The sequence below is a fragment of the Amphiura filiformis genome, chromosome 20 (assembly GCF_039555335.1).
Source record: "Amphiura filiformis chromosome 20, Afil_fr2py, whole genome shotgun sequence".
Classification (NCBI taxonomy): domain Eukaryota; kingdom Metazoa; phylum Echinodermata; class Ophiuroidea; order Amphilepidida; family Amphiuridae; genus Amphiura; species Amphiura filiformis.
This window is the reverse complement of record NC_092647.1, coordinates 5503026-5527607: the sequence shown is the minus strand read 5'-3', so window position 1 is coordinate 5527607 and position 24582 is coordinate 5503026. Positions and strand designations below refer to the sequence as shown.

The 24582-nt window shown below is 34.1% G+C and overlaps 1 protein-coding gene and 1 long non-coding RNA gene across 3 annotated transcripts in view; one reads left to right on the top strand and one right to left on the bottom strand.

Annotated features, from left to right (window-relative positions):
• LOC140142764 (glutamate decarboxylase 1-like) overlaps positions 1-24582 on the bottom strand; it is a 92856-nt gene that overhangs the window by 48313 nt on the left and 19961 nt on the right. The window contains exon 2 of one of the 2 annotated variants that reach the window (XM_072164751.1): positions 12895-12975. The exons of the other annotated variant lie outside the window; for it this stretch is intronic. Within the exon in view, the coding sequence (XP_072020852.1) occupies positions 12895-12975 (81 nt within the window). The remainder of the gene's footprint in view (positions 1-12894; positions 12976-24582) is intronic. 2 annotated transcript variants of the gene reach the window in all.
• Positions 15650-19171, top strand: LOC140142765 (uncharacterized). The gene is made up of 3 exons (XR_011857577.1): positions 15650-16108; positions 18299-18354; positions 18942-19171. It is a non-coding gene; the product is annotated as an uncharacterized lncRNA (long non-coding RNA).

Sequence of the window (24582 nt, the reverse complement as noted above, 5' to 3'; positions counted from 1 at the left end):
CGATTACAGAATAATAATTTAATATCCATTGAGATATTTGGCTAAGGAATATAAGTGACAGCTAATATCATGCAATAACAATATCTGTCTCCGTTGTGCCATTACCCAAATCTCTGATCTGCTGTTCATAAATTATTTAGTTCTTAATTTAATACGAGCTATAGTAAAATTAAAGACGCAAATAGCCAAAATAGTCCCCATCGACAGGCTTTATCGGTCAATTAAGTCACATTGGCTACTTGCAGACTTGCACATGACAATAAAATCTAACAAACAAAATAGGTTTGGGCAAATATTTTCTAATAAGGTAGTTTCTCTAGCTGCTATTTTTTATTCTATCCATTTGGTTGTCGTTAAGTAATGCATCACATTTTACACAACAATTAACTTGAGGTGTATGTGAGGTGAGTATACTTTCAGATGCCACAAAATTAGACCTTTCAAGTCCTGTGAATTTTCAAATTGCATTTCATTATTTTGAAACCTCTTATAGTTTTTAACAAGTACACTAAGAGTAATGGGTAAAACTAATATTTTTTGTTTTCAAAGATCATTGACTTCTGTCCATATTACATGCGTTTGCTTGTGTACTTTTTACATCTCTCGACTTGAACCTTTTCTATTATGTAATACTCTTTCATGTTGCTTGAATAATCTTCTTACATTTTATTCAAATATGACGGCAAAATGGTAAAGATTACACATAGGCGTTCGCTGGAAAGCATAGCATATTCCTGAAACAAATTGCTTTCCCATAATTAGCTTTCTTGAAATATGCATCATATTTCCAGATCCCCGTATATAATACAGTCTTGTTAGTACAAGTTTTGTTAATGTTTTTGTGGTAATAAACCGATTACAATATAATAAGTTAATGTCCATTGAGATATTTGGCTAAGGAATATAAGTGACAGCTAATATCATGCAATAACAATATCTGTCTCCGCTGTGCCATTATCCAAATCTCTGATCTGCTGTTCATAAATTATTTAGTTCTTAATTTAATACGAGCTATAGTGAAAATGAAAACACAAATAGCCAAAATAGTCCCCATCGATATGCTTTATCGGTCAATTAAGGGATCCAAAATGAGCGTTTATTGCGTTTCGACAGTATTTTTCGTGGGACATGAGAGCACCTCAGACCTATCGAATTGCATTCTGAATACGAAGCATGTCTTTCTGATATCAAATAATTTTCATTTTTTAAAATCACAATATAATACAAATTTTATGACAAATTATAAAAATTTGATATTTTCAAATTTTTGATGTATAACAGTCCTCGAAGTAAATTATATAAATCTAATGATATATTCTTAAAGTGTTTGTAGCAGGGAGGAAAAGCCGACGGTCAATTGAAAATTTTGACCTTTCATATTGAAGATATGGATTTTTTTCCCAAAAAGACCTTATTTTTGTTTGGTGTTTTGGGGAAAAAAATCCATATCTTCAATACGAAAGGTCAAAATTTTCAATTGATCGTCGGCTTTTTATCCCCCCTACATACACTTTAAGTATAAATCATCAGATTTATAAAGTTTACTTCAAGTACTGTTAAATATCAAAAATATCAATTTTAATGATTTGCCATAAAATGTGTATTAAATTGCGAATTTCAAAAATCAAAATTATTTGATATCAGAATGACATTCTTCATATTCAGAATGCAATTCGATATGTCTGATGTGCTCTAATGTCCCAAAATAAATACTGTCCAAACGTTCATACCCCAGCCCTTAAGTCACATTGGCTACTTGCAGACTTGCACATGACAATAAAATCTAACAAACAAAATAGGTTTGGGCAAATATTTTCTAATAAAGGTAGTTTCTCTAGCTGCTATTTTTTTATTCTATCCATTTGGTTGTCGTTAAGTAATGCATCACATTTTACACAACTATTAACTTGAGGTGTATGTGAGGTGAGTATACTTTCAGATGCCACAAAATTAGACCTTTCAAGTCCTGTGAATTTTCAAATTGCATTTCATTATTTTGAAACCTCTTATAGTTTTTAACAGGGGCTATAAGTACACTAAGAGTAATGGGTAAAACTAATATTGTTTTGTTTTCAAAGATCATTGACTTCTGTCCATATTACATGCGTTTGCTTATGTACTTTTTACATCTCTCAACTTGAACCTTTTCTATTATGTAATACTCTTTCATGTTGCTTGAGTAATCTTCTTATATTTTATTCAAATATGATGGCAAAATGGTAAAGATTGCACATAGGCGTTTGAGCTTTCATTCCCAGTACAAATGTCCGCTGGAAAGCATAGCATATTCCTGAAACAAATTTCTTTCCCATAATTAGCTTTCTTGAAATGTGCATCATATTTCCAGATCCCCGTAAATAATACAGTCTTGTTAGTACAAGTTTTGTTAATGTTTTTGTGGTAATAAACCGATTACAATATAATAAGTTAATGTCCATTGAGATATTTGGCTAAGGAATATAAGTGACAGCTAATATCATGCAATAACAATATATGTCTCCGTTGTGCCATTACCCAAATCTCTGATCTGTTGTTGATAAATTATTTAGTTCTTAATTCAATATGAACTATAGGGAAATTAAAGACGCAAATAGCCAAAATAGCCCCCATCGACAGGCTTTATCGGTCAATTAAGTTACATTGGCTACTTTAGATTTGCACATGGCAATAAAAGTAAGTAAACAAACAATTTAACATAGGACTTCATCTATTATTCTACAGATTGAGTAACTCAATGGTCTACTTCAGAACAGTTGATTAGCGTAACATAATTATTTTTCATCTTTACCGGCTAGGCTAACAATACTTCTGTCTTTGGGGCTGGGCTGCGGGTGTGAGTAAGAACCCTGGGAAATTCCTACCCATTGTCAACAATTAACATGTTATAAATGGTTGATGACGTTGTATGTATAGTATTGCAGTGGACAGAAAAACGACTTATCTCGATTAAATTGTCTATCGTTAAGTAATACAAGGATCGAATTAGCAATGATTGCTAATATTTTGAAACAACAACAACAGGAACAAGTAACTATATACAAAGCCTAGATTTATCGAGCTATTCGAGCAGACTCAAGTTCATGCAATGAAGATAAACTGTCAGCTACTTGGTAACTATCGGTAACAATTGCATGGGAAATTGTACTTCAGTTATAACACAGGTAATCCGTATCAGTACTGTTTAGCCAAGAGCAATACAAACCAATCCCTACTCCTCCTTCCCTCAAACTTCAACAAATCGCGCTAGTGAAGGAAGGAAACATCGCGGCAAAAAGCTTGCACTAACGGCTTGCTTACTTACTCTAGACTTTTATTTGAATTACCTAATCAGTCTGGGTAAAGTAAAAGTTGAGCATCAACATCCAAACGTCCTCTCTTGAGAGACAAGCGCATCGATATTATAATAGTCTCTGTCTATCTCATGTCACATTACAGTACTATTTTGGGCGGTTGTGTTCGCCTCTTTATTAAGTTTCAATACTCAACGTCTGATTTGTTTGTTTCCCTACGAGTTAAAATCCGATAGTGGGTCTAAATTGATAATACATGAACTCGTTTGCCAGCAGTGCACCTGGCTTATTTTGGGGCCTTAATAGGTAATTCAAAAACTTGTATTTCATGCATCACATTAACTGACAGATTATTGGTTGTTTAAACGAATGAAGACAATGTAATTCGATTGATATTAAATTACACACATACTTGAATATTTCTTGAAATTCAGATGATTGCAATTGGAGAGGTAAAGCTGCGAGCAATATAAAAGATATTCAGAAGCCTACTTTTGTGTGCCCTATTTTTGCCTTCGGTTGTCCTTTGTTCTCATTGCCTGCATTAATTTGTTTACATATGTGGTACAATGTTACAGAAATAATTGGAACATGGTGGGTTATCATGATATTACCAGTCTGTTTTCATTCTTATCATAAAATCATCACCATTTTCTGAGTAGGTTTTGGTACGTGGATGTTGGAAGATTCGGTCATGTTTAATTACGTTTTTTAATTAAGTTTTTAGTGGTTGTCTGATTACATGTTGGCGGTAAGTTTAGTGTAGATGAGCACTTATCATGCTACCATGCTGTTTTGTGTAGGTAGTGGGTGGGTGTGCCTTGGGGTATGTGCCCATATCGGTGGGGGGGGTTCTTAGTGGAAATGCGGATACAGGGTTGTGTGGCAAATTCGGGGTGCATTTCAGCCATTTAGTTTAGACTCTGGGTGTATTTTCAGCTATTTTTGGTTTATTGATCCCCTCAATTTCATAAAAATTTGGTTTAAGAAAGGGTGTTTTTAAAGTTTGGTTTAAAGTCAGTTTTTCGGAGTCCCAGCTGTATGATCCCACCCAAACCAAAGTTCAGACCAACCCCCCCCGGATGCCCATGTGTGTGCTGTGTGTTTGTGGGATGCGGTGGTTGTGGCTATGAGTGGAGGGATGTGGTGTGGTGTGGTGTGGTGTGGTGAAATTTATATTTTTTTTTACATCAAAAAGAATGATCAACTCTATAGTGAAATTTTGACCGTGGGGATGTGCTAGTTTGCGAAGGTGATAGTGTTCATATCAGCGCAGGCTTTTTATTGATGTGTTTTGTGTTGTTGTTTTGAGTGTGTTGATTGGTGAATTTGGTTGTTTTTGTAACAGGCTAATTTTCTTGGTACATTATCAATGTCATTTGCATAGAACCCAAAACAGCTGCTCCTCACAGCTGAATTACAAAATCTCTACGTATATCTGCAGCGAATTCAAAACAAACAAAAAATCAATCTTTAAACTGGTTTCATAAAATTTCCTTCAAATCAAATTTCAGGGTTGGCGGTTTAGTGCCTCTACTTGGTAAGACATTTCAATGTTGTCTCCAGGGACATTAAGTTGTATTTGTGCTTACCAAATTTACTTCGCTAGCCTAAGGCATTCAGCTAATAAATAAGATCATAGCGCCACAAGATTGCAAGATTGCCAAAACATAAAATATCGCATTTTTATTCATACGAGAAATTCGTTACCGGGTAGAAAATTTATGCGCTGTTTACGCTGCAATACCTGACCATGACGGGGAAAATGTAATGTTGCCCATATGAAAAAAGATTTTATTTTATACGCCAGAAAAGAAAGAATTATACCGATTCAAAAGCACTGACAGCAGCTGACATACCCTTCACTAAATACACGTAATTAAGAAACATTCTGCAAGTGTATATTGTTTTTAATGTTTTCCAATTTCGAATGCGAATGTTAAAACCAAACTAATGCTCCTCATAGCTCAATTATAAAATCTCTCGGAACTGCTCCGGAAAAATTCAAAATCAAGCTGTAAAAGGGTCTCAGGGAATTTATTTCACATAAAAGAATTTTTTTTTATATTTACCTCAAATGAAATGAGAACTGAATTATGTTTGAGTGAAATTTCTGGAGAGGTTGGAAATTCAGAGGATGCCCTTTCTTATTGCACAAGGCTAATGTTATTTCTTACTTAACAACTGATTTGAATAATGACCAAGCACTCTGTAACTTCTGGCAAATGTATTACGATAACATTTTTTGTAATATGTTTCTTAAATGCTCTTCTGTGATATAAATACAGCACTCAGTAATAGAACAATAAATAGAAGGTTAATTGAAGTCACATTACAACGTAGAGAATGACATGTAAATAAAAATCACATATATTCATTTTCCCTCAGGCAGTGAACAAATTCAAAATTGCCTGATAATCCTTTATAATACTTGAATAAATGGAAATTTTATCCCATGTGAGAAGGGTTCGCTATGATGATACTAGCAACATGCATGAAAAAATATATATGTACACTTTGTGATGTGGCATTTATAAGAATTCCGGTGGACATAGAATTAGAATTAGAATCAAACAAGAGAATATACACTGGTAAAAAAAATAAAATCTGCTGAAAAACGGGGCCGCTGGCAGCTAGGTTGCTAATATTTCTATGTTCTTTACCTAATTTGTCTATCTAAAAAATTATCGCAGACTTTTTTTTGGCAGACGATTTATGTGGGGTTTTTTTTGTTTTTTTTCTTTTTTAAAAATAATTATTTGTTTTGTTTATAAAACGGGATGACATCAGTTCAAACATACGGAAATGTCCTCAAATATTGCTGACAAGGCAACGTTGCTACCAGCAAGTCGCAGTTTTGCTACAGATTTGGCGGATTTGTTTAAGTAATACCTTTGAAAACTACACATTAATAGAAAGTTTCGGTAAATCTGTAGTTTTTACGGCTGATATAGTTTTAGATGCACATTTAAAACTTAATTCATATAAAATGTCAGTAAACTTCCAATAACAAAACGCAAGCTGTAACAAACAGACTTTTTAAACAGTGTAGTGCTAAACAAATCTTACACTCTAAGCAAAGTGCTTTGGGTTGCAATTTGGATTTTGGTAATGACGACAGTAACTGATGATATTCTTTCAAGCTTATCCTATGGCAAACGCTACACACATACCCTTTTTTCTGAACCTGTTACAACAACTTTACTCGCAAACCATGGGCCGTTAGTTTAACATAAAAATAAAACGATGGCATGCTTTATAAATTTTGAACAACAATTGATTTACATGGATGCTATAATGGGTCTTTCGTCTATATAAATTTAGAACAAACGAACGCAACAGATATGAAAAAAACCCTAAAGCTATAAATGTATGTGTTTTATAGAATTCGTCCTTATTAAAGTTTCTCCCCAAATCCGGCAGTTGTTAATCCCTAATTATTCAATTGTCAAATGATTTTTAAGTCATCATGGCTTCTGTTATCGTCTTTTCCATTTGTATTTATTTTCTTAACTCTCGTCCTCTTTCTTTTCCGTTTTATAATATCGGTATCGCTTCTTCAAACATATCTCTTTATGACTACAGGCGGGATCGTGCATTTGGTATATACCTCTACCCAGCCAAATCCGCATTTTTGACTTATCTGACTATCATTTACGTGTTTGTACAATGTAGAATATAACCATTATATCGAATTAATATCCTGCAAAAGACTATTGATGTTTTTTCAACTGCATTATATGCATCCGTTTGAAATCACACAACATCCAGCTAACATGTCATTAAACTTAAATATTTATTAATATTGACAAAAATGATGCAAAATTTGAGTGATATTGGGCCAAATGGCTCATTTGATATCACAAACACCTGATAATGGTAATCGTTTTCGTCTCATTGAGGGGGTACTACACCAATGTGGTAAATTTGTGACTATTTTTACATTTATCTAAAAAAATAATAACACACTGGTAACAAAAGTTATGTATATTATTGGGGCAAGGGATCCAATTACCCCACTGAAAGCGGTTCAGTATATATGATAGGAAATGAGGTACATCCTAGCGGTACCTTATTTCTTAATATCATAAATAACGAACCGTTTTGGGTCACTGAAATTCTAGTGTAGTAATTTGTTTCCTTGCCTCTATAATATACATAACTGTTGTTACAACTGTGTTATTAGTTTATGAGAAAAATGCAAAAATAGACACAAATTTATCGAGGGGTGTAGTACCCCCTTAACATTATGGAAAATAACAGAGAGTAATGGATCACTTAGCAAGGAAGTTGAAATATGTATCACGTATATGTTTATACATGATTCAATGTCTAGAAGACAAGTAGTTTCCGGAAAGTAAATGAGTCCAATCTGCAACCAGTAATGATAAAGAAATGGTTCCAGTAATACTTACTTTTCTAAAGAAAGTTACAATCATCACTCATACAACAAGGAACTTTTCGCAATGGTTTGAAACTGAACAAAGTAAAATAAATAAATAAATAAAAGTACGCTCGTACTACACAACAAGGTACACAGGATCACGGGTATAGGGTTTTTCTATTAATTTATTTTGGATTATTAGAGGAGGATGTGGCAAGGGTTAAGAAGGAACTATACTGTAACTCATCAATAATGTGGTTTTCTATTGTATTATTTTTAGAATATAATTAAATTATTTATTTTCGGCAAGGGCACTAGTCAAAAAAGGAAGAAGTTACCAGAGATATTCGTTAACAAAAGGTAATCGCAAACAGGTTGAGTTTGCAATTCTAACGAACCCCTACGCTAACAAAATATTTAACGTATTGTGTTTCAGTAATTTGACTAACCAAATAACAAAAGGGTGAAGTTACCAGAAATATTCAACATAAAAGTCATCAAAACATGATGAACTTGAAATTCCCCGATACAAAAAAATACTTTATATCGTATTGAATTTTTACAAGATTGTTAAGTAAAAAGAGGAAAGTTTAAAGTGTAGTGTTTTTATAGATATATTTTATGCTGTTGTTTTGAACAGAGTGCATGCGCGTAGATTGATACGTTTGGCTGCTTTTGTGACAAAGTAATTGGCATGGTATTAATGTCATTTTCATAGAACCCAAAACATCTGCTCCTCGCAGCTAAATTACAACACCCTGTGTATAAATGCACCGAATTCAAAACAAACAAAAATCAATCTGTAAACTGGTTTCCTAAAATTTCCTACAAATTAAGACTGTAATTTCGGGGTTGGCGGTTTAGTGCCTCTACTTGGTAAGACATTTCAATGTTGTCTCCAGGGACATTAAGTTGTGTTTGTGTTTACCAAATTTACTTCGCTAGCCTAAGGCATTCAGCTAATAAATAAGATCATAGCGCCACAAGATTGCAAGATTGCCAAAACATAAAATATCGCATTTTTATTCATACGAAATGTGATGTTTACGCTCAATACTTGACCATGGCGGGAAAACGGAATCTAATGTTGCCAGTCATTACCTTTTTCACTTCACTTTTTTGTTCAAAATCGGACCACCTCGTCACTCCTGGCATGCCGTCTTCATGGTCTGGGAGCGGGAGCCAACGCACATAGACGTTGGTACCGCTTGGCTGTCCCACCTAGGCGGGCTATGTTGTTCCGTGTGCCGGGTTGTGGGGTCAGTGGTCCTCCTTTTCATTAGATTTTGGTTATTTTCAATTTTCCCTTACCATGTCGATTTTCCCCCTTTGTGACCTGCTTGGCCTACCATATGTTTTTTGTGCCTTTCCCCAGTCTTTTGTCCCATTTGGCTCTCCATACTTTGCCTGCTGTTATGTTTTTTCACACCTGTCATAATCCACTCTAGGCTCTTCTGTTATTTAGATTTCTTTTATTTTCTGCTGCTTAATCAATGTTTTAGTCAATGCAGCTTTTTATCTTCTTCTTTTTATGATCAGAGCTGGTCTCCACTATATTGAGAGCAGGTCTCCTTTTTTACTCCTTGAAGAAGAAAACGATAGTTTTCGGACGCAACGTAGCAAAGTGAGTTGCAAATTAGTTCCAGTATTAGATTTAATTTACAAACTAATGTTTTGAACTACTGGATGAATAATCTACACCAAGATATAAGGCTATACATATATTGTCAAGGCTGTCATTTAAAGTTGACTTATTAATCAACTTAAAGGGCCACATTGGAACAGAATTTATATGCTGTAAGGTTTTTAGAAACTTAGAGGTTACGTTTTCCATCTTGATCCAACACGCGATGGGCACAATGGCCATACACAGTACGAAACATGTCACATGTTATGCATGATACATAATATATGATAGCATATTCCATAGTCAGTATACATTGTGAATTGCTCTTCATACAAGTAGAGTACAAAAATAAAATAAAAGGTTAATTGGAGTCATATTACTACCACGAGAATGACATGTAAATACAAATCACATATATTCATTTTTCCTTAGGCAGTGAACAAATTCAAAATTGCCCGATGATCCTTTATAATACTTGAATGAATGGAAATTTCATCCCATGTGAGAAAGAATCGCTATGTGTATACTACCAACATGCATGAAATAAGCAAAGAAATAAATGGATAGTCTGTGAAGTGATATTTAAGCATTAGGGTGACCACCAAATCAGACTAAGGGTATGTATACAATGTTAAAATTAAATCTGTTAAAAAACACGCCACTGGCGTTTAGGAGTACATTGCTAGGATGACATGATTTATTTACAGAATATGTCTGTTTTTAAACCAACTTTTCCAGTTTGTTAGCAGCCCGCAAAAACAGCAAATTGGTAGCAACATTACTGCCAGTAAGTCATCGTTTACATCGTTTGCTTATTGCAACATTATTGAGTATTTTATAGATGTAGACGTATTATAGATTTGGCTGGGCGTTTTTTAATTAAACCTCTAAAATCTACAAATCAGTGAAAAGTTTTGGTAATTCTGTACTTTTTACGGCTGACATATGTTTGGACGCATATTTAAACTAAATCTATATCAAATGTCCGGTGAAATTCTAATAACAAAACGCAAACTGTAACAAACGGAAATTCGTGTTGGCAAAATATTTTCTTTGTTTGCAGAATATTTGTTTTGTTTTTAGTTGGGACAACACCCTCTGAATTTTGCATTTTTCTCAAAAATAGCTATACACTGGTAACAAAAGATATGTATATTATAGGGGCAAGGAATCCAATTACTTAATGAAATTTCAGTGATTCAAGATATATGTTAAGAAATGAGGTACATTCTAGCGGCACTTCTTTTCTTATCATAAATAACGTACAGCTTGTCTTGAGTCACTCTAATTCCAGTGTAGTAAGTAGGTTCCCTGTCCCTATAATAATTACACATAACTTTGGTTACCAGTGTGTTATTAATTTTTGAGAAAAATGCAAAAATAGTCACAAATTTATCAAGGGGTGTAGTACCACCTTAAAGTAAAATAATGTCAGTGGCAAGTTTGCAGCTATCAAGTCGTCATTTGATTATATTTTTGGCTGTTTTAAAATACGCTTTTTTAGTTTTCCTCAAAAAAACAAATTAATGAAATGTTTCAGTAAATCTGTTTTTACGGCTTATATACGATGTTTGGAGGTATATTAAAAAAAGAAATTCATGTATCAGTGAAATTCTAATAACAAAACCCAAACTGTGACAAACATATATAAACAGTGTAGTGATTTTTTCTGTTTAATTTTTGATGACAATGAAATAAATCCTACACTCTAAGCAAAGTGCTTTAGGTTGCAATTTGGATTCTTGTAATGACGCCATTTACTGATATTCTTTTAAGCTTATCCTATGGCAAAAGCTACTCTTACGGTTTTTTGTTGAACCTGTTACTAGCAACTTGAGTCACTCACTAAGGTTGAGTGAGATTTACCGTTATTGAATGATTGAATAGCAACGGGACCGTTTCTTGAACATGAAGTGAGTCAAAACATAACGATGGTACAGTACATGTATTTTAAAATTTGAACAACAATTTATCTTCATTCTTCGATCTTCTTCGATGCTCTATTTTTAGCAAACTAATGGCACTGGCATTAAAAAACCCTATAGAGGTATTGTTTTTTCCTAAATTTGAATGTCATTCTCGGAAATTCCCTCTACAATACATGTTTTACTTGTTACAACAATATTCTGATATTTGTAAAAATAGAAATATTGATCTTCGGATGGACGCACGTAGCTAGTTAGCCTGCATCCACACGAAAATTGCAAAATTTGTCCCACAACCATTTTACTTTCGAGATCATATCTTATTACATTTGTCGTGCTCGCTTTTTGGGGACACCTTGTATAATGGTATCATTTGCATGTTTGTATAATGCAGCACAGTAAAGTGCGCAGCACAAAACTTTTAAATTTAGTTTTAGTGTCTTTAAGAAATGTTTTTAAGTGAATGGATAGTTTTGTATCAAGTGAATGATTATACATAATTCAATGTCTAGAAGATTATAATATTCTTTATTTTCCTCAAAGTCAAATGAGTCCAATCTGCCCAACCAGCAATGCTTTATAAAAACAACTGAATGTACTAAGGAAAGTGCTAAGTCATCACTCCTACACAGGAAAAGTGATTTTTCGCAATGTTTTGCAACTTATCAAAGTACTATACACAACAAGGTCAACAGGATAACGGGTATACAGGGTTTTTCTATTAATTATTTCGGATTGCAAGTGGGTGATAGGACAAGGGTGGAATGTAGGTGGAACTATACATTGTAAGTGACCAGTGTACCTCGGTTATATTTATTATGCGCTTTTATAAAATACGCACGTGATCCATAGGCACGACATACCAAGACAAAATCCTCATGCATTGACCACTATACAGTAGATAAATATCATCAAGTTTACGTATTAATTGAATTGCAAATTTATTACACATATGGCAAATTCCGAATTTGTAATATGTTATCAAAAACAACATTTTGAAAGTATTTGATGACGAAAAAAATATTCAACGACGGAAACGTTTACAATATAATCACAAAGTTGAACAAAATGTACAATTTTGTTGCACAGCAGTCTCATGTTGTTTCGCCTTTGCATTAAAATGTACGAGTATAGGAAGAACACTCGCTATGTAGAAAGGTCACTCCGAGACTTACTGTCTATAAGCTGTTATGGTAGCGCGGAGGTGGTCACGTGCGTATTTATAAAAGCGCATTTATAAATATAACCGAAGTACACTGGTAAACTCATCAATAATGTGGTGTTCTCATCTACCTGTACAAAATACTCAATAACGTTTCTAAAAGCAATATCTAATTGAGGTGTTTTATTGTATTTATTTTAGAATACAATTTAATTGTTTAGTTTCGGCCAGGAACTAGTCAAAAGGGTGAAGTTGTCATCACAAACAAGGTAAGTGTGCAATTATAACAACCCCTGTGCTAAAAACAATACTTAGTATCGTCTTGAGTTTTGGCAAGGTGGCTATCAAAAAGGGGAGAATGGCAGAAATATCCAACTGAAAAGTCCTCAAAAATTTATCTGCAATTCTACTAAGCCTCAATGCTATAAAAATACGGATTGTTTAGAGTTTTGGCAAGGTAGTTAATCAAAAAGGGTTGCCAGAAATATAAGATATCGCTATCCTACCTGTCGCAAAAGGGGTGCCTCTCATGGCCCACCAACTAGCATATGACTTCTCCAACCAATATGTTTTCATAGCATCCCCGCCTGCGTAAAAAGGGGCAAATTTAACAAAATATTAGAATCGGACCTAGATGATTATGAGATGATATTAATGATTTCTGCCTAGATGTTTTGGGTGTTTTTGGAGGGTGAGGGGTGAGGAGAGGGTAACTGATGGATGTGCTTCCTAACAAACTTAGAAACTAGGAAGTGGATAATCAGTACCATTGTATGGTATTGCGTCAAATCACATTACCTGAGTGACCCTCAAATTAGCACCTACCCTTCTCAATATATTCCTTCCATCATTAGCTTACCAAGAAACTTGTAGGGTTGTGATGATGACTCTCGATAGCTCCAAGGCCACTTACATAAACATAGTAGGATATCTATGTAGAAACAAACACTTATAACTGGTACATATATGTGAGTGGACGCGGCGAATCAGCCGTAAACTCGGCAAATTGTATTTTGAGTTAAAGTGTCAAATGTATGTGAAGGTCGTATTCATAGGTGTATCAATTCGTTGCGACAAGTATCTTATCAAACGCTGTTTAAATCAATCAATAATACTACTGCTGAAGAGGATAATAAGCTTCTACCTATTTCTATAGAATAGTTCTTGTCTTTGTTTGCTTTGGCTAAATCCTGTTCAAGTGGTAGATAACAAAGCATTGTATTTTGTCTGGGTATGTATAATCAACAATGAACAATGAGAGGATATTTCTGAACCTCGTTGACTTGGGTATTATTTGAAATGACCGCCAATTATGACTGTTGGATATTTATTACCAGAAATGTAGAAAAAGAGACACTTGTATAACCGATAAAAAATACAATTTTGTCGAAGGAACAGAGTTCAACAAACCATAACCCTGCTTCTGGATATCGTTTGAAGTCAAATGATATACCATTTTAAAGCTTAATGATGTATATTTTCTAAACACGAAATAAAACAAAATTGACCGGGGCCGACTTTACGGCTGATTCGCCGCGTCCAGTCACATATCATATGATCAGGTATTAGATATAGTAGATTACTGAAATAATCGATGTGCATATTTTGCTTTTTAATCATTAAGGTGGTACAACACCCTTGATAAATTTGTGATTATTTTGCATTTTCTCACAAAATAATAACACACTGGTATCAAAAGTTATGTATATTATAGGGGCAAGGAATCCAGTTACTTAAGACAAGCGATACGTTATTTATGATAAGAAAAGAGGTACCGCTAGAATGTACCTCATTTCTTAATATACTGAACCACTTGTCTTGAATCACTGAAATTTCAGTGAAGTAATATTGGTTCAACAATGTTTTTAATGACCATATGGGGAACAGAAAATACTTATATTTACTTCTGAATATCGGGGACCAGGAAAATACAACGACCAATAAACAAACAACGGGAAATTAAAATAGTAGATTTTTGCAATTGTCTGAGTCATTGTCGATACTGTTGTGAATTGATAATATTAATTTTACACAAATTTCACAACACTGCGATAAAATAAACACCTGTTCTTTTGAATGACAAAATTAATATTTAAAGTGACTTTTTTATTGTATATTATAATTTGTTTTAAAATGCTCGTCATCGTATGGTACCAGCACATTTACAACAACTATAATATTAAAAGCTATGATATGTGAGATTACCAACTCAGAGACGTGAAGCTGATCTAGCAAGTTCAAGGCCATCAGCTTTTATTTGCTGAGAAACGACCTGCCCATTGTTTTAGGATGGGGGGTGGCCCGTAATAATTCTTTAACATATTGGGGTTCATGTACCCTGCCACTGTATCATATATAAAGCAGCTTCAGGGCTATTAGTGTACAAACTCATATCCCTGAAGCTGCTTTGTTTTTACATTTTGGGCCCCGTGGCCCATACTGTTTGAGCTATGGACTTCTATGCATGTGTCAAGATTGATGAAGAAAGGTTGTTTAGTTATATACACAAGTGTTATCAGTGTACCAATTCAATTCAGAGCAGCTTCTTTTATTGACTGAGAAACGGACGGTCCTGTGTTTTAACATTTCAGGTCCTGGGCCCATAATATTTGAAGGTGAAGGTACATTGTTACAATGTAGATTATCCTTTTTCATGTGCATTACATATTTGGGACCTATGGAATATATTTGTTCTCGTATAGTAAACATGGCAATACTGTCAAATATCTGGCCAAAAATTGGAAAAAAAAGAAAGATAACCTCTTGATTATAGACTTCCAATACTTGATGCAAATGTATTCCTGGAACCATCTTGAACGCTATACCTACTATAGTCGCTCTCGTCTCAAGGTGAGATTAACGCTATGTTGGATTTCGCAGTGGCAGATTCGAATCAGTGCGTCCTTCTACGCGTGTGTATACGCCCCGCGCGATTAGGTTAGCGCATGCGATTTGAAGCTGCTGTGAAATCCAACATAGCGTTGCTCTCAACTTGAGACGATACAGACTATATAATGCAGAGTAATAGAAACGAAAGTAATATTCTCCAGCTGCTTTTAGTTGAGTGGAAAATAATCTGCGTAGTTCTTTAATTTACTCAAACTAGCCAGGCAAATATCGGTACAATGATATTTTTGGATGTATAACTGTGTTAAATGAGTTACATATCCGGAATGGTATTTTAAAATAAAATCAAGGTAAACTGAGCGGAAAACAATGTCTACCAGCAGCGTTAAAGTAGGGATTTCCCAAGGTGATCATGTGACCATTGGCCAACAGCATCATCGCCCGTGTCAGCCACGCACGCAGCATAAATGGTCATGGAAATTTTAGTACTCATTTTTTTCAAACTCGAACATAATTTTTATTAATAAACAAAACAATTCAATCGTTGTACGATCGAAATAAATACATATTTATTGTTATTTGTGTGAAGTAAGAAAATTATTTGGTGTATATTAAGCGATAAATCGCGAGTTGAATGCCGCCAGGTGAGATCAAAATTGTGCGTGAAAGTAGTCAACACGTTGAAACGGCAGTTACGGCACCTATTTACGAGTCGGAGCATGGTGGCCATGAATGACATGTCATGTTGGAGGCTAAATCGCTTCTCGTCCATTGGTCCAGGGGTTCCAATGACAAGCCTATCGTCCAGCTGACATTCACAGCTATCCTACAAAATTTCCCGGGATCGATTTGAGCAGGTATAAGCCGTTCTAGGTGAGTTTTAAATGTTCACAATTTAATTTGAACCTCTAAATATTTTTCATTTTTTCTCGGATAATTTATACAAGTAGTTGGGTTTATTGTGCATATATTTGCGAAGTATCATGATCTGAAGGGCTGTAATAATGCAGCGAAATTGATTTTACTACCCCTACCTCTTACCCGCTCTACCACGCGAAGCCTGGCATGACGGAACTCCCGTGCTAGGCTATGCGCGATGAGTGCACTGCACAGCGAGTTACTGGCATCGCTTGTGCTATGTGCAGGGTCAACCATGTCAACACGTGCGCGCATATCTGAGTGTCGCATAGCCAAATTTAGACCGAAGTTTGCACTAGTTAACGAGCTTATTTTACCTTACCAGTGAATTTGGTAAATGTCCAATTACATAACATTATAGTGAATATAGAGATTTGTTGAACTGCCCCATATTTTTGTGATTTTAAAGGTCTAAAAGTGGTCGATGTCTCCCCGGTTTGAGGGTTTATTTGGCTTACTGCGTGCGGCCATCTTGCCGTCGTCAGCAATGTTACAGTGTTGCCACTTTACGCACTGCATTTTCCGTCGTCACCATTGTCACGTGGTTCGTCTCGCTATGCTGTTGTGTTGTATTCCAAAATGCAAATCAGTCGACGCACCAATTAGCGTGATACGAGAGAATTTAGTAGCAAATACCATAGATGAACTCCTGGATGGGGCAGCTTTAATTAGCATGAGGCCGCATTGATATGTAAATAGCGTATTGTTATTTAAATTTGCGCCCAGACGTATTGAGGGCGACAGTCATGTTACCCAGACGGAAAATGGCTGCATATGTCGGGCATGTCAATTTGCTGAGTGAAGGCTGATAATCACCTTTCTGTATAGGTAATAAGCTAGTATATTTCGTGTACCAGTTGGTTATAACAAAAAATTAGTATCATATTAAATATATTAAATGTATAAACTTTGAAAGTTACATGAATTTGAAGAGCAGAGCTTCGAAATCTAGCTAAGTCAGGTGATGTGAAATTCTGCTGCGTGAACCCCTCTGCGTGGTAGAATTATATTCATAAAACATTGAATTTAACAGATATCATGGGCAGCCAACCACGATTTATCAGCATTTAAAATATATGTTAATTAACAAAGATAAATAATAAAGAGTACAAATGGCAATTAACTAGTAAACAAGCCTGAAATCTTAAAATGTTGCCACGTGATTTCCCGAACACATGATATGTCACCATGTGACCACTATTCAGATTTACCGTAAATATTTGGAGTATGCTTGCACATCATGCACATACACTGTTCATTTCTTTATCTCCGTATAAAATCAATAATTCATGCTGGGAGCCAAGTAACATTGTCTGCTCAGCGCAGATTGGTATTTTATTTTACTTGAGAGCATAATAGAAATACATAAAACGAATCATGGCGCCATGATGGAAGGTCAGGTCGGGTATCAAAGGTTATTATAACTTAAATACTACTTGTATTTCCCACCTTGCCTCTGTCACATATTTCCTTCATATTATTGACAGCAAGTCCGAATTTTGACTTTGCTACTGCAAAATCTCATTTCATATAAAATTAGTAGACTTTCTTTGAAAAAACATATCACTGGTGCCTGATGGGAATACCCGTCCGCCATTTCATTAAACTGGATCGTTTTCGCCTGGTTTGCGCCCAGATGTATTGGGGGCGTGCTATACTCTCATTGAACAGGCAAAGTTCGCAAAACTAACAACGTTGTTATTTGCCAAACTCAATTAACATGATCCAAGGGGTCGAACATGAATTATTCATAACGAGCTATAACGGATCGATAACTGGCCTCACTTTCTAGCTAGTAAACCAGCTGAATTTTTCATAGATTTTGCGTTGCTAATAGAACAACCGTGAATTTAGTGTCACCCCCTTGCAAATACGCTGCAGACGGGGTATTCCCAGGGTAGAGATTTAAATAATTTCCCTCAGAAAACAGGCAGTTTTTCATGGGTTCTTTACTGTAAATAAATTTTAAAAATTCGAAACAATTTATAGTAAGAAATTGTATTATTTTCTGATATTATTAAATTGACTCAATTTCCATTCGTGAACAAAGCATGTTATATTTTCATTATTATTTTGCTAATTCTAAATATTTTATAATTATCGTATTTATTTTCTGTAATTTCTTTTTCTTTTTCTTTTTTACAGGAGAAACGATCATCTCCCAAAATTAAACTTCTGGATTGGATTTGTGGATAAATATTGTGAGTATCAAGTTCCATTTTCCTTGAACGTTTTGATTTTTTTTTTTATTGACTACCAATTGCTTAAAGTTTCAACTTGAGACCTTTTTTTATTTTTATTTCACTTTTTGAGGGGGGGGGGGCTCTTTTATAAGTGGATTGGGGGGGTGGAGTGCAGTGATTAAAAATGAATTGATTATAATATGTATTTAAATTTTGTAATAACAAGATTATTGTTCTGAACAAAATTGATGAAAATTTCTATATTTTTTTATACATTTTTTAAAATTTAAAAATACAATTATACTGGTTTGGGTTGACCCACAAGCTACGGTAATAAATGAAAATCTCTTACAATATTTTAGCTCTTTGCCCCCCTTGAAGAGGGTGTTTTTATTGTGCTTGAAAGGTAAAAGGAAAAAGAAGAAAAAATACCAGGAAAGATATACCGTATTTACGTACTTTTTAAGAAAACACATTACAAAGTTTACAAGAACACAAATTAAATAAAGAAATTTAAGAGCATATCTTTTAATTGAAAAGCTCTTATAACATGACATGATGATGTATTTACACCATTATTTTGTTTGTTTCCTTTAAATTTACAGAGAAATAAGTGAAGAGGAACATGTTTAGCCTCCTGATGGGTTACCTGAAAATGACTGTATTGAAGAATTGAACTGCGTGGGTCTGAAGTTGATGATTGTATGAGTTTGTCTTCATGATGCAAGGGTGCTGAATTCGGAAGCCATGCTAACAATATTGACCAAATATATGCAAATTAGCAGTAAATTATGCAAAACTTAGTGGAATAAGTAACAATGGTGCTTATAAATCAAAAAAAATATTCTCAACAAAAATAATTACAATGCATATTAAGAAGTCAATCATTACTGATTAATCATCAAAATTGTGAAAAAACAGAGGTTAAAATGACTTGTTAATTGGAATAAGTGGCTAGAATATGCAAATTAGAAGCAATTATGCGAAAAAAAAGTTGATATTCAGACCTACTTTTAACCCCCATGCTAAAAGTAAGTCTCCCACATGCAAAATCTAAATTTGAACATCAAATTATGCAACATAACTGATGAAATGTGGCTTTTTAAGCCTCGAAATATGTCAAAAATTGACCAAAAATATGCAAATTAGCGGTAAATTATGCAAATTATGATATTTGCGCAACAAGTTTTGGCATCTGGGAAACAACTGAAACTTAACACCTGATTATTAACTGCCTTTTGCAGCTTTTTCTCCTTCCAAATTGATAAAACATACAGTTTTTCTAATCATTTACAGTGTTTTATATGCTTTAAATGGTGCCATTGCTTAAGTACAGAGCCTATGGGAATGACCTTTGACCTTTGGTCTAAATAAGGCCAAAATATGAAAACTTTAACGAGCCATAACTTTTGATCCCATGGGTCAATTTAAAAAAATAAAGTATCTTTGTAATCAGGAAGCCAGGCTGCATAATCTGAGCAGTGTTTCAAGTCTTATTTTAGTGTATTTAAAATTGACTGAAAAACCCTAGTTAAAGACACGATGCTCGGATGAGCCACAAAAATTCTAGTAGTGAATTAATTCCGTTTGCTTGTGAAACAAAGCTAATATTTGAGCCATTAAGTTGTTATTGTTGCCAATGTCATCGTTAAAGTAAAATTATATACCTCAGCGACCACATGTCCAAATTGGATGATGGTTTAATGGAAATTTCATCATTAAATGTATACACTACTAAAATCTAAAATACCAGATTTGGTGCCGGATGGTTTGGGATTTGAGACTTATGGCATTTTCATGCCCAATTCACATATATAATTCATCGGGCTATACACGTGTTTTATGACCGGGAATGGGACAGTAATACCACATAGGCGATATAGCTAATGAAATCGAATCGGCTGCTATCCTGCGGGTTTTCGTTATGAACTCGATGTAAGCTGCTAAATGGTGACTGATTCTGAAATTCACGGAGGTAACCATCCATGAATTAAATGTCCGTCTTAGCTGTTTTAATTCTTTGCCCACTACATTACCGACAGATTTTATAGACTACGTTAGGGAGAATAAAACGAAATATGTAGTAATTTTCGTCTGAAATTATACGGTCGTGTAACCCATTTGAACAATTCCGCTAGAAACTTGGTATATCTGTATTTTAACCTCTAAAAGGTGTTCATATCATAATGGGATATGGAAGCTAGAGAGCATTTTGTTTAGATTGCATAGCTATGGTCTTGTAATTTGTACTTAACTTGAATATTCACAATAAGGAAGGCCATACAATTGAAGGAAAACCCCTATTTCCACCAACATTAACATAATATATTTCTTATTATGATTAGTAATAAACAAGGTGAACTCGACATAATTGGAAATACTTATACATGATTTGTATGTCAGTTTAAACATAAGATTTCGTTAATAGTTTGGATCAGTTCAGAAAGTACTAGATATGTGATTACAAACAAGAAAGGGTTAAAATAGGTATATGCACAGGCCAAATAAGTCAGATATTTGCGAAACAACTGATCTTGGAATATGCCTAAAAGAATCGTTCAATTTCTTCTGTTTATTGCTGTCTCCAGGCAAATCAAAGTGATCTTGTATAAAGAATATCGTATGTCCGATTTTATGGTATTTACTTTGGTGCCACCTATAAACTGTTCCTTATTCAGTCTCTGATTGTTGCCAAATGATGGCATGTCTTGAGCCAAAGTGGTCAATGAATTCCTGTAAGGTATGCCTTTTGGGGTGATGCCTTTCCTTACTGTAACGTGCTACGCCTTTTTAACAAGTGGATGAAAAGAAGACTGATTCTGCCCGACAAGTTACTCATTTTATTCTATCCCATCACATATTGTTTTCTTTAATCTTTCCTGTCCATGACCTAAGTCCTCTGGCTGACAAAACACAAGTAATCAGAAAGGTTACATCTCATACCCTATTAGTCATATGACCTATAAAATGATTTAGATGTAATATTAAAAATTAATTCAAACTATATTAAATTTTCAAATGAATTACATAGTTTTTCGGATCAATACTAAAATACTTGGTGAATAATTAAATAACATCAGTAAGCCATGCAGGTTGTTAACTCAACTAATTATTTTACCTACATATATGGTAGGTAGTGGTAAATCATAATACTTTCTAATTTGTATAAAATAACATTGATATTTTTGATGATTCATAAAAACATTTCTTTGTATGCAAAATATTTTATTGCTTTTATCCCCTCCTTATTATGATCCTCCTTCTCCTTCTCTTTTCTCTTTTCCTCCTCCTCTTTTCCACTCCTCTTTTCCTCATTTTCCTTCTCCTCTTCCTCTGTCTTTTTATTCTTTTCTTCTTCTCCTTCTTCTTTTTCTTCTTCTTTTTCTTTTTTCTTTTTCTTTTTCTTCTTCTTCTTCTTCTATTTCTTCTTCTTCATCATCATCACTTCTTCTTCTTCTTCTTCTTCTTCTTCTTCTTCTTCTTCTTCTTCTTCTTCTTCTTCTTCTTCTTCTTCTTCTTCTTCTTCTTCTTCTTCTTCTTCTTCTTCTTCTTCTTCTTCTTCTTCTTCTTCTTCTTCTTCTTCTTCTTCTTCTTCTTTTCTTTTCTTCTTCTTCTTCTTCTTCTTCTTTGGTCTAACTGTGGCTACTTACTAATTCCATTTAGTAATTGAGTGTGATAACATCCAAATGAGTGCCGATTTGCTTGAAAATCACGATCCCATAGTTTAATCAAAACCAATGCTCCTTAAACGCGCACCATGCTCGCGCCAGTTTTATTGAGGAAGCATTTGAAAGAAAATAACCCAAGTGGAAGATGTTAATGGTATGATTAAACGAAGTAAGTAATAGGGGAATGCCCTCCCCGCGGCTCCTTATAATCCCGGTGAATCGGTCAGGTTCTACCTGGAACACTCCAAGAAAGATTCAAATGAATTACAGCGTATTTTTAGACCATAGGTCAGTACTTCATAGATATTAAGATCATTTTTTCTTGTAATTGGAAATTGTACATATATTTAATAATCGTATTTTACCGCTGAATAGTCAATTCCAAGGACATTGTCCGTCTTCTCTTAAGTAACTGCGCTTTATTCACATTTGTTTTCAATTCTACTGGAATATAACCACTATTTATTGATACTGGTACCATAACAGTTTAACTGACACTAATCTTACAACAATAATAATAGTGATGATGATAATAATAATAATAATAATAATAATAATAATAATAATAATAATAATAATAATAATAATAATAATAATAATAATAATAATAATAATAATAATAATAATAATAATAATAATAATAATAATAATAATAATAATAATAATAATAATAATAATAATAATAATAATTATAATAATTATAATAACAATAATATATTATGTACCCTGTATACTGATTATATTGATAGATAATATTTTAATACTAAAATATATACGGGTATTAATGATATTGATAGATAATATTTTGATACTAAAATATATATTTCGACAGTTATTATCATCTCACAGTTCTCGATATTTCACGCACACTGGTATACGCTGTATTGGAAGGGTATAGGTTTTATGGTATATGAAATCGGACGGTGCGTTACCAATGCAGTCTTATCAGTATCAGAAATACTATTGATAATGAATCTTGCACGGAAGTATATACGTTTTAATTTCTTACCCTATGCATAGACAACTAATTGTTAGACAACGAGAGTAAATGATACTCAAGTCGGAAATAAGAAACTTGAAATTAAAATATCACATTAATGGATATAACATAAGGAGTAATATGATATCATACTCACATCGGTAGCCCCCACAGTTACATAGTGGCACAGTTATAGTAAGTTAAATATTCTAGGGATATGGGTGTCAATTCAGGTCTGATGTCTATGGGACTATTTTGGCATTACAATACAAAATAACAAAATAAGCCGTGTGAATAAAAAGAAACGAACAATTGGCCTAGACACTTTTATTCGCATTGTTCCTGGTCATAGCAAAATGAGACAAACCAAAGCAAACACTTTTTTAAAAGTACTAAAAAAATACTAAAAAGTGTTTGTCAAACTTCTAACGTTTTATTCTTAAAAGAAATAATGTCATTGCTGTTGGTGCTGCTGAAAATGACATTGTAAAATGTCACAATGAATGTTTCACATACTGATGTATGATCAACATCCGTCACTATGTGATGCGACGAAAATCTGATTTTAGGCACAGAGCCAGCATCCTTTGTCAACGAAATGGCGCGAAATTGGCGTATGCTTCAGAAACGAGCCGAAAAGCCCAAACCTCCCATTTTACATAATGACGGATGATGTGGCGTCAGTTATAAAGCGACACTGAAAGTTCGACATGATCCGTTTCACATAGTGACGTACGCGTGACCTAAGCTTCAAAACAAGCCAACCCCCTCTCAAATCTTCTGTTTCACACAGTTTAATAATTTAAACTTCAATTTTAAATGGAATCGTTCCAATGAGAGATAAAATTGGAAGAGTACTCTGATTTTAATTCATCAAACGTATTTTGCATTCGTCATGCACGTGCGCAACTATGTATTGCTACCGACTATATGACCGGAAGTACTAAAATTATGCGCATGATTTAGTGACTGATGTCAGTAGTTAGCCACTCTTGGTATCTTAACCTTGAAATATAATGTACTAGAATAAGTACTGCAACGATGCCTATAAGCAAAATTATTACCAAGTGTGTCGCATTTCCAGATGATAAAATCGTACTGCAAGCAAAGTAGTCTTAATATAATTCCCGAACAAATCTTGTTTTATATTTTTCTATACTAAACGTCACATACTGTAATATTTGGTACCATTGTATAGGTATTGTATTTGGTATCACTGAATAATTCAGTGATGCCAAAATAAGTACAAACCTCAGGTACAAGTATACCCCAACATAATTATGGTCACTATGACGTCATAAAGGGATACCAAAATAAGTACAAACCTCAGGGACAAGCATACCCCAACATAATTATGGTCACTATGACGTCATAAAGGGATCGCGCCCTCGCAAAATGTTATTAGAAAGCACGTTACAGCACTTAAACGATTTTTATTTATTACTTCCATTATGTTCATTCTGTCTATAAAATCGTATTCGATCAAGGACGAACCCTGGTTCGAATTAGTCTTTGTTCATATTAAATGACGGACAATTTGTATTAACACCTGTCCATATACGCTATAGTTGCAGGTAACTTCTGTCGCGCGAAAGGGTG